This window comes from Sinocyclocheilus grahami, unplaced genomic scaffold, assembly GCF_001515645.1.
Source record: "Sinocyclocheilus grahami isolate Dianchi unplaced genomic scaffold, SAMN03320097.WGS_v1.1 scaffold923.1, whole genome shotgun sequence".
In the NCBI taxonomy this organism is placed as follows: Eukaryota; Metazoa; Chordata; class Actinopteri; order Cypriniformes; family Cyprinidae; genus Sinocyclocheilus; species Sinocyclocheilus grahami.
The window spans coordinates 28,866-41,079 of NW_015506102.1; the positions used below are offsets into that span (position 1 = coordinate 28,866).

Sequence of the window (12,214 nt, forward strand, 5' to 3'; positions counted from 1 at the left end):
ATAATAGTATATCAACTATACTAAAATAACACTGAATCTGCCCGGCCTAATTTTTACATTTCATTAATGGTTGATTATACAGAGATATATTTAGGGTTTTTTGTTGTTTTTTTTTGCACTAAATGTCCTCGTTTTTGCCCCTTATAATGAAATGCCGTGCTGTGTTGTAGTGGCGTGACCTTTGACCTCTGACCTTGGGCAGCGAGGCTCGTGAGCCGGAGCTCTGTGTGGTCATGGTGAGGACGGTGGTGATGCCGAGCGCGACCCGCGCCGGAGCCGCGTCCATGTGGATCCAGAAGGAGACCCAGGAGAGGATGACGATGAGGAGGCTGGGGATGTACATCTGGATCAGGTAATATCCCATCTGCCGCTCCAGATGGAACTTCACCTCGATGCACGTGAACTTCCCTGAACACACACACACTCACCTACAGCTTCAGAAAAACTAGATGTAGGTGGGGTTTTTCTTCAGTAGAACAGTAAAGAGGATTTTTAGCTGAAATCGTGATGCTTGGTGATTCATACAATGCAAGTCAATGGCTGCCGTCACTCTGAGAGTCAATAAAAGCACATACAGGCAAGACACTAGATGTAGGTGGGGTTTTTCTTCAGTAGAACAGTAAAGAGGATTTTTAGCTGAAACCGTGATGCTTGGTGATTCATACAATGCAAGTCAATGTCTGCCGTCACTCTGAGAGTCAATAAAAGCACATACAGGCAAGACAAAATTAATAATTGTCGCTCCTGACGATATATTGAGGTCTTATGAAGCGAAACGATCAGTCTGTGCAAGAAGCTGAATATTATTTATAACGTTATTACTGTAATCCAGAGCCTCAGGCAAACGGGGAATACAATTATTTTCTGTGAATTGGTTCTTTCGGACAATTTGATTCAGTGAACTGATTCAGTTCATTTATGTAATCACACAATGACGTGATTCATTCATCAGAGGATCAGATACGCCGCTATTGCGGCTCATTGAGTGACTGTCAGGCGTCTGAAAGTGAGTTTGGATTGAGTAACTTGTAGATCTGCACCGCTCGAGCCGTGAACTGATTCAGGTGCTTCAGTCTGATTTAATGAACCGGTTCATCTAGTTCACTAAAACAACTAGAACTGGTTGAAAATAATGATTCGTTCACAAACTGAACCGTTTGCCTGAAGCTCTGGATTACAGGTAATAATGCTGTAAATAACAGCATCAGTCTCTTGCACAGACTGATCGTTTCGCTTCATAAGACCTCAATATATCGTCAGGAGCCACGGGGATTCATTCTATGTTTCCTGATGTGCTTTTCTTGGACTCTCAAAGAGCCGGCAGCCATTGACTTGCACTTTATGGATCGTCAAGGATCACAGTTTCAGCTAAAAATCTTCTGTTCTGCTCAAGAAAAGAAAGTCGTTTCACTGCTGGAGCAAGTTATTGTATTTTAATGAAAGACTATTTTTTAATTTAGAACAGCAAGCACTGAGAAACATGAAAAATAATTTCTGCTTCATCAGAGGATCAGATACGCCTCTATTGCGGCTCATTGAGTGACTGTCAGGCGTCTGAAAGTGAGTTTGGATTGAGTAACTTGTAGATCTGCACTGCTCGAGCCGTGAACTGATTCAGGTGCTTCAGTCTGATTTAATGAACCGGTTCATCTAGTTCACTAAAAAGAACTGGTTGAAAATAATGATTCGTTCACAAACTGAACCGTTTGCCTGAAGCTCTGGATTACAGGTAATAATGCTGTAAATAACAGCATCAGTCTCTTGCACAGACTGATCGTTTCGCTTCATAAGACCTCAATATATCGTCAGGAGCCACGGGGATTCATTCTGTGTTTCCTGATGTGCTTTTCTTGGACTCTCAAAGAGCCGGCAGCCATTGACTTGCACTTTATGGATCGTCAAGGATCACAGTTTCAGCTAAAAATCTTCTGTTCTGCTCAAGAAAAGAAAGTCGTTTCACTGCTGGAGCAAGTTATTGTATTTTAATGAAAGACTATTTTTTAATTTAGAACAGCAAGCACTGAGAAACATGAAAAATAATTTCTGCTAAGTTGCAAAAAAAGGCCAAATATCAGCTGATTTGATACTGAGTTCAAAAATATCAATACAATGTTTTAGTTTTTTCACAGGTTTGTATCAGTTTTAATGCACTTATCAAACTAACAAAAGCAGTCAAATGTCAGAAGTTTGGGTTTTAATAACAAAAAGTAGTATTCAAAATGTATAATTTAACTTACAATCTGCAAAGTGGAAAAATATGTAGAAATAAAAACAATTTTAAATAAAAAAATAAAATAAATAAAAAGTTCGAACTTTCCATAAATACAGTTTTATAAATAACTAAAACTAAGACAATTAAAAACATCTTTGTTACTTGAGATAAAATATATGTTACCTGAAATATTTTTTAAAAACTTTATTTTATCTTATTTCATTTCTCATTTTCATTTAGTTTATCTCAGGGTTATTATAGTTAACTAAAACTAAAACCACTAAAGCATTATCGTTGCTTGAAATTAAATATTCGTAATTGAAATTAAAAATAATAATAAAATAAAATATTATTAATAATAATAATAATAATAAAAATATTAAGCTTATTTTATTTCAGCTAGTTTCCAAGGCAACATTTCTCATCTTCATTTAGTTTAACTTCATGTAATAAAATAACTAAAACTAAAATAAAAATGAGTAAAAAATAATATAGACATTTTAAAAACAACAAAAAATAATAAAAACACACAACAAAAATACTTAAACGTTAAAATTAACAGGAAAGCATAAATATAAAAATATAATATAGTATAATAGTATCAAATATATATAAAAAATATATACTATTATATAAAATATAATAGTATCTCATCGATAGTCAAATAACATTGTTTTAACTTGAAGTAATAAAATACATAAAAATAAATAAACAGAAAAAAATTATGAATAAAATAAAATAAAAATTTATAAAAACTATACATTGTATCAATACAAGCTAATAAAAAAATGATTACTAGAAAACATTTTACAAGTAAATATTTTTGAGGTTTTCTACTTAAAAATTTCATATGATTCAATGTTTTCTTTGTAATCAATTACTAGCAATTTCTAATTGAAAATCGAAAGCATCAGACTCATGTTTGCATTTTCTTCTGTTTCTGGCCATAAATCTGAATCTTAAAATCAGGATTAGTTAATAAAGCAGTTCAGATTCAGACAGGAATCATGTGTTTATGCATATTTTTCTGCTGATTAACGGACAATGTAAGACTTATTCACCGCACAACAGGTTATTAAAAGCAAAGAAGCTACACAACGCACATATTTAGTGAGAAAGTGTGACGAGAAAGAGCAAAACAGACACTCTTTTTGGAATCAGCAGCTCAACACGAGCATTGGATTCATTCCCTGGACATGATGCAGGTCTGTAATGATGGGTTATGTGTGCGTGTGGTGCTCTGACCTGTGTTGTAGTGTTTGGTGCAGAAGCCGAGCTCCTTCTCGTCTCGGATGATGAACTGCGGTAACGTCAGACCCTCGGCGACCTGCACCGGACCTTTCTCAAGCCACTCGAAGATCAGGTCGTTCATCGTGTAGCCGACTGCAGGAAACATCAGCAGAAACACCTTCATTCAAAACAAGTCGACTGAAATAAAAAACACTTCCAGTTATACTCATATTAAATAGTCATTTAGTTTGAGGTGAAGTACTAAAATTGCTAAAACTGAAAAGAACTAAACAAAAACGGAATTAAAAAAAAAAAATTCTAAAGATTTTTACAATTGAAAAAAAAAATTCAAAAAAAAAAATTCTAATTTGTAAAAATTCAAAAAAAAAAATTTGTAAAATGAAAATGCAAAATATAAAAATAGGAACTAATTAAAAATATTAATGAATATCATAAAACAAAAAATAACTAAACAACTGAAATAACTAAACAAGAACTGAAATAGAGAAAATATAAAACCTATTCGAAAACTATTAACAACAAAATTACTTTTAACTAAGATTAAAATAAAATAAAGAAAATATAAAACCTAATTCAAAATATGAATAATTATAATAAAACTAAATATAATTAAACTGAAAATAACTAAACAAAACCTGAAATAAAAAATAATAAAAACTATTTAGACACATAGAAAACTAATAAAACCAATACAAATGACTAAAAGAAACTAAAATTAAAATGAAAACAGAAAATATAAAACCTAATTCAAAATATGAATAAATATCATAAAACTTAATAAAATTAAACTGAAAATAACTAAACATAAACTGAAATAAAAAACGATATAAAGCTGACAAAATTGCACAACAAAATGACTAACTTTAACTAAAATTAAAATTAAAGCAGAAAATATAAAAAACTGATTAAAAATATTAATAAATATCATAAAAAAAATATATTAAAAAAAATAAAAATAATATATATATATAGACATTATTTGTTTATAAAGCTCAACAAAATGACTAAAACTTTAACCAAAATTAAAATGAAACCAGAAAATGTAAAAAAAAAAAAACAATTCAAAATATTAATAAATATCTTAAAAAATAAAGATAACTAAACAACTGAAAATAACTAAACAAAACCTGAAATAAAAAAAATATAAAAACTTTTTAGACATATAGAAAAATAATAAAAACATACAACAAAATGACTAAAAGTAACTCAAATTAAAATGAAACCAGAAAATATAAAACCTCATTCAAAATATTAATATATATCCTAAAACTAAAAATAACTAAACAGCTGAAAATAACTATAAAAAACTGAATTAAAATAAATAAAACTAGCATTTAAACAAAAAAATTAAAACTAATAAAACCAACAAAAATGCAGAACAGAATGACACAAACTTTAATTAAAATAAAAATGGAAAATATACAAATAAAAAACGAATTCATGCTTTTATCCAATAAATATGTGACCCTGCAGCACAAAAGCAGTGTTAAGTCGCAAAATTAGTTTTGTAGCAATAACCAACAATACGCTGTATGGGTCAAAATTATAGATTTTTCTTTTATGCCAAAAATCATTAGGATATTAAGTAAAGATCATGTTCCATGAATATATTTAGTAAATGTCCTACCGTAAATATATCAAAACGTAATGTTTGATTAGTAATATGCATTGCTAAGAACTTCATTTGAACAACTTTAAAGATGATTTTCTCAATATTTAGATTTTTTTGCACCCTCAGATTCCAGATTTTCAAATAGTTGTATCTCGGCCAAATATTGTCCTATCCTAACACACCATACATCAATGCTTTCAGATGATGCATAAATCTCAATTTTGAAAAATTGACACTTATGACTGGTTTGGCGCTCCAGGGTCACATACAGATGTTAATACGCACAGCTCTCCAGCTGCATGGTGCAGGTCTGTGCATCCATCGGGAAGTTCTTCAGATCCATCGGACAGGACAATATTAACGTCAGCCTACAGACAACGTGACAAACACACACTGCGTTATGCATGTGTGTGTGTTTGCATTATGCTCTGAATGTATTACCTGATCCTATAATATCAGACTTGATTCATGTGACTGGAGTGTTTAATGTTGGATGAGACGCGTCTGGAAACCTCAGCGGATCTGAAGCTTCACTATGACTTATGCATGAATTCAGAGCGTCTGCCGCTGATGGGTTGTGATTTATATAAATAGAGCATTTATGAAAACTAGGACGGCGTCATATCAGCTCATTCTCAAAATAAACATGTGGATTTACAATAAGAGCTGCAGATATCTCTCCAGGGCTCGTGTGCACTCGAATATCACGAGCTGAATTTGATTCAAACATACAATTCTACTAGCGTTTGAGCACTAGTGAGATATCTCTGTTTTGCATTCTGTTCTGATTTGAGAAGTAAACCTGATGATCCTGTTCTTCAGCATGAGAAAACGTCACCTAGAAATACAGCACAATCTGAAAGATTTAGGATTTATGCTATACATTTTCATAAAAAATTCTAAAACTTTATCTCAAAAAGTTAGATTTAAATGAAACAATGCAATGTTTTCAATATTATTTTTTGTATTATTTATATACTGTTTTAGTATTTTTAATACAGTATTTTGAATTATTTTATTTTTATATTTTCGGTTTTAGTTTTAGAAATATGTGCCTTTGTGCATTCTTATTAGTGCATTTTTTAAAATATATATTTAGCTTTCATTTGTTTTGATTTCAGTTTAAGTTTTAGTCATTACTTATTATTACTTCAATTTGAACTTTTATTTCAGTTTTCATTGGTTTTTAAAGTTATTTCAGCTTTCATTTTAATTTTATTTTCAATAAGTCAATGTGCTTTTGTCATTTTTATTGGTTTCTAATAATATTTCGCTTTCTTTTTTTAGTAATTTAAGTTTAAGTTGAAGTACTAAAATTACTAAAAATAAAATAAAAAAAATTTTAATAAAATAAGTTTAAGGTTTTCATCCAATATTTATATTTTATTTCAGTTTTCATTTTGTCACGAATTCGGTCCATGGACTTCTGTTTATTCACCACCAGAGGTCACCCTTTCCTTTACATTGTCTCTCCCACAACACAAACTGTTGCATAGCACCCCGGACTACATATTAATTGCACGGTTTGCACACTGCACTGATTGCACTCATTGCACACAGCTGTTTCTTATCACCTCACTCACTATATAACACCCACTCAAACCACCATTCTCTGCTGAGTATTGTTTAGCCTGTACCCCTTTCCGAGTCTCTGTGTTTTCCTTGTTTTGCCTTGCCTGTTTCTGCGGTATCTGATCTTTGCTTGTTTTCCTGGATTTTTCCCTCTCGTCTCGCCCCTGTGATTCTGTCTGCCGATCGGTGACCTACGCTAGCTTTAGCCATCGCTCACTATTCTGAGTTACCAGACTGTTTATTGATAGTTTTTCTGCAATGGCACAAATCAACCTCATAGGGCTAGCTTAGATGCGAGGGTCCACGTTCATCACTCGCTCAGTTCATGGAAGTCTAGTCAAGTCACAACTGATCTTCATGAGTCAAGTCACCGCTGATCTTCAGGAGTCAAGTCAAGTCACAGTTGATCGTCATGAGTCAAGTCACCGCTGATCTTCAGGAGTCAAGTCAAATAGCAGTTGATCGTCATGAGTCCAGTCCAGTCTCAGCTGAGCTGCCAGAGCCTCGTTACGTCACAGCTGATCTTCTAGAGTCTCGCATGTCTCAGCTGTTCGTCCAGAGTCACGTCACGCCTCAGTTATTCATCCAGAATCATGTTGCATCACAGCTGATCATCCAGAGTCATGTCACGTCCTGTCTGTTGCACCCAGATTGTCGGGGTCGGTCCGTCGGTATCCCAGTCTGGTATCCAGTGTGAGGGATGCACCGCTGGTGTCTGCACGGGAACTCTTTATGCTCCGCCGTGGGGACTCTAACCCTTCTATTTATGAACTCATTCTCCTGTCTGCAGCACTTTTCATATGGGGGGTTGCTTTATGGTGTATCTGGGCCATCCTGTTCCGGCCACGGAGGCCATCAATGAACGATCTGCCTGTTCTGTTCCAGCCAAGGAGGTCGTCTGGGAACTCTTTGTCTGTCCTGTGACGGGTCTGCTCCGCCGTGGTGGTCTTCTGCTCCGCCGTGGTGGTACTCTGCTCCGCCGTGGTGGTCTACTGTCTGGCTCTGGTGGTCTTCTGCTCCGCCGTGGGGATCTTCGGTCCCGTCTGCTCTGCTGTGGTGGTCCTCAGCTCCGCCGGCTCTGCCTCAGTCCCTGGTCTCTCCTATCCTTGGACCTGTCCCTCCGTCCCTCCCTCCGCTCCACCGCCCACCTGGATCATTTAGTGTTTGGAGCGTCTGGAAGCCACTCCTTGGGAGGGGGGGGGGGCTCTGTCACGAATTAAGTCCATGGACTTCCGTTTATTCACCACCAGAGGTCACCATTTCCTTTACATTGACTCTCGCACAACACAAACTGTTGCATAGCACCCCGGACTACATATCCCATCATTAATTGCACGGTTTGCACACTGCACTGACTGCACTCATTGCACACAGCTGTTTCTAATTACCTCATTCACTATATAACACCCACTCTAACCACCTTTCTCTGCTGAGTATTGTTTAGCCTGTACCCCTTTCCGAGTCTCCGTGTTTTCCTTGTTTAGCTTGTACCCCTTTCCGAGTCGCCGTGTTTTCCTTGTTTAGCCTGTACCCCTTTCCGAGTATCCGTGTTTTCCTTGTTTTGCCTGTACCCCTTTCCGAGTATCCGTGTTTTCCTTGTTTTGCCTTGCCTGTTTCTGCGGTATCTGATCTTTGCCTGTTTTCCTGGATTTTTTTTCCCTCTCGTCTCGCCCCTGTGATTCTGTCTGCCGATCGGTGACCTACGCTAGCCCTGGGACTATTCTTGTGTTTTGCCCGCCATATACCTGTTTGCCATTGTTTGACCCTGCCTGTTTACCACGTCTCTTTAATAAAAGCTTGCAGATGGATCCACACGTCTCACGTCTCGTCAGCCCCGTTACACATTTTAATTTTCATTTCAGTAAATTTGTGTTTGTCATTGTTTTTATTCTTTGTTTTTAATATTTCCATTTAGCTTTCATTTTAGTTTCAGTAATTTTATGTGCTTGTCATTTTTAATGTATTTTTAAATATTTCTATTTAGCTTTCATTTGTTTTAGTGATTTTTAGTACTTCAAGTTCAACTTAAAAGAAAACTCAAATAAAATAAGTTTGTTTTTCATCTAATATTTATATTTTATTTAAGCTTTTTATTCCTTTTTCAAATATTTCTATTTAGTTTTCATTTGTAAATGTGACATTTTAGTTTTACATTTCAGTAATGTGCTATGTGCTGTTTTTAATATTTCTATTTAGCATTTATTTTAATTGTTTTTATATTGCTTTCGTCATTTTTTTTTAAATTAATTTTTAAATTATTTTCTTTATTTATGTTTTAGTCATTTTAGTACTTCAAGTTAAAGTGCTTTATTTTATTGTACTTCAATTTTATTTCAGTTGACAAAATGACCTAAATATCAGCTGTCGCTCCATATCCCCAATAATATGTCTCAGTAAAAGGAGATAAAAAAAATGCTCCAAACATATAATGCAGTGACTGAGAGCTGAAGAAAGATGTGAGATGTTCTAGAGGCTTGTGAAGATCATTCCTCCGCTGAGGAACAGTGAAAGTAAAGCTTCTGGAAACAAACGCTCCTCAAAAGATCCTGAGGATCAGATTTGAGACTCTAAAACATGATTGATGGAGAATCAAGTAAAGCTGAGCTGCTTCAGTCCAGTAAGTGTTCATCTAGAGATATTACTGCAGTTATTCTGACCTTTACTTGAGAAAAATCAGTCAAGATTTGACACGAGAAGCTCCAGCTGAAGCTGGACGTTTGTACAATAACTGGATAAAAGACTCTGAACTATCAATCAGAAGGCATGCAGTAGACTTCTAAGTGTGTGTATAGAGTTAATACGTCTTCATACCTGATGCTGTACAGGACGGTCCCATCCTTGAAGATCCTCAGGAGCTTGTTTTCCGTCGTGACGTCGTGGAAGTTGGCTCCCTTCTCGTTGGCGAAGAACAGGTCTGGTTTCCAGATGGAGTCCAGCATGGACGGGTCCAGATCCAGAGAGGAGTCGGGATACTCGCTGTAGGCCAGCCGAGGGTCGTTCCACTTCTGCCGGAGGAAGATGTTCACCCTGTAGTCCTGAGACACAACACTGCTCTGAACTCTCAGCTCACTCTTGAAATAAAGCTTTCGATCGCCATCGATGGCTCCATGAAGAACCGCAAATACTTTATCAAGGCTGGTACTGAGACAAATTCACAATATGATACTATTAGTGACCCTGGACCACAAAACCAGTCATAAGGGACATAAGGGAAGATTTATGCATCATCATTAATGTATGGTTTGTTAGGATAGGACAATATTTGGCCGAGATACAACTGTTTGAAAATCTGGAATCTGAGGGTGCTAAAAAAGCTAAATATTGAGAAAATCATCTTTAAAGTTGTCCAAATGAAGTTCTTAGCAATGCATATTACTAATCAAACATTAAGTTTTGATATAGTTATGGTAGGAAATTTACTAAATATCTTCATGGAACATGATCTTTACTTAATATCCTAATGATTTTTGGCATAAAAGAGAAATGTATAATTGTGACCCATACAATGTATTGTTGGCTATTGTTACAAATATCCCCCAGCGACTTAACACTGCTTTGTGCTGCAGGGACACATATTACAGTGATTTGTAAACATTTAAATTGCACATGAGGCAGTTTTTATTATATAAATGTGTTACCTTTTGATGATATAACTATGTTTCTACTCCAGTTTGTTGTTGAAATATAAACATTTAAACAGGAAGTTCTTAGCAATGCATATTACTAATCAAACATTAAGTTTTGATATAGTTATGGTAGGAAATTTACTAAATATCTTCATGGAACATGATCTTTACTTAATATCCTAATGATTTTTGGCATAAAAGAGAAATGTATAATTGTGACCCATACAATGTATTGTTGGCTATTGTTACAAATATCCCCCAGCGACTTAACACTGCTTTGTGCTGCAGGGACACATATTACAGTGATTTGTAAACATTTAAATTGCACATGAGGCAGTTTTTATTATATAAATGTGTTACCTTTTGATGATATAACTATGTTTCTACTCCAGTTTGTTGTTGAAATATAAACATTTAAACAGCAGATGTCATAACTTGTTTTCATGACATATTTATTAACAATTTTAGGTTATAAAAACATTGTTTTGAAATGTTTCTATAAACGTCGAAATGTCCAGTCTTCTTGTTATTTAAAGGTTACAAAAACATTTGTTCCAATTCTAACTTTATTTTTACCCAAAATAGAATGTTATTTGAACTTTGTTTTTAATGTTCTAAGAACGTTAAAAGTCTAGTTTTCTTGTCGTGATTATAACGTTATTTAAAGGTTACAAAAAAAGTTTCTTAGAATGTTCAGCAAGTTTCTTCCAACATTCTAATAACTTTATTTTTTCTTGAAATATAACGTTATTTGAACTCTTTTAAAATATCCAGTTATCTTGTTGTGTTTATAATGTTTTTCAAAGGTTACAAAGGTTAACATAATTATAAGAATGTTCCATAAACATTACTTTAAGAATGTTTTTTCCTAACATTTATATATCTTTTAAAAGCACATGCATTAAATATTGATGAACAGGTTCAGTAAAAATATAATGAATATGTAATATAATTTATCAAGAGCTAAATATTGAGTTTAAGAACATTGAATGTTTTTCTAAGGTAAATGTGACGTTAAAATAACGATTCATTAAGTTTTGTTCATGCACCAAATGAAAACTGCAAAGATCGATTCTTGGGATTTAAGAATCGATTCAAATCAAGAAATCGATATTGTTCTTTATCGTGAAAAAAGGTTCTTTAGAATTTTTTTAGACGTTCTTCTAAGAACTTTTTCACTGAAAGCTTCTCTGAGGAACCAAAAATGTATGTTGCTTTCAGACAGAAGACCAGCGGAGCTTCTGCTAAAATGAAGCTTTTGAGAGCATTAAAAAACATTTTCATTAATTGAAATAAAATAAAAATGAACTCAATTAAAATAAAACGTAAAAAAATCTTATATTTCAACTAGTTGCCAAGCCAGAATTTCTCATTTTCATTTAGTTTAACTTGAAATACTAAAATAACCAAAACTAAACAAACAAATAAAATTGATCAAAACTAAACCGTGCCAATTTTAAAATTTTTTAATTTGTTCAGTGAAATATGCATATATTTTCTGTACTTTTTGTCATTTTAAGAGCTTTGGATCAAGGTTATTATTAAATAGTTATTATTAAATTATTAAATAGTTATCTAAAACCATAAAAATGTTACTTGACATAAAATAAACTGTAACAAATAAAATAACAACATTTTTCAATTTCATTTAGTTTAACTTGATATACTAAAATAGAAAAAAAAGAAAGACATTAAAAAATAATAATAATAAAAAGACAAAAAACAACTAAATTGCTATAACTAAAATTAAAATAAAAAACTAAATGTAAAAATGAAAACAAATTCAAAATATTAATAAAAACTATAATAGTAAAATAACACACAGTTGTTACTTGATGTTATATTGCTTTTTACAGCAGCTTGAAGTGACTTCAGTTCATCATAACATGCACAGCTAAGCCATTCAGTGACTTTATAAGCATTTCTGTGTGCTTTTGTTAA

At 33.6% G+C, this 12,214-nt stretch overlaps 1 protein-coding gene across 1 annotated transcript in view; it reads right to left on the minus strand.

Moving 5' to 3' along the window:
- The window catches only part of LOC107564309 (glycine receptor subunit alpha-2-like), a 26,037-nt gene that overhangs the window by 5,230 nt on the left and 8,593 nt on the right, over positions 1 to 12,214 (minus strand). The window contains exons 2-5 of the mRNA XM_016249349.1: positions 9,459 to 9,788; positions 5,361 to 5,443; positions 3,458 to 3,595; positions 194 to 408 (exon numbers count right to left, since the gene is read on the minus strand). Coding sequence (XP_016104835.1) covers positions 194 to 408; positions 3,458 to 3,595; positions 5,361 to 5,443; positions 9,459 to 9,788 — 766 coding nt within the window. The remainder of the gene's footprint in view (positions 1 to 193; positions 409 to 3,457; positions 3,596 to 5,360; positions 5,444 to 9,458; positions 9,789 to 12,214) is intronic.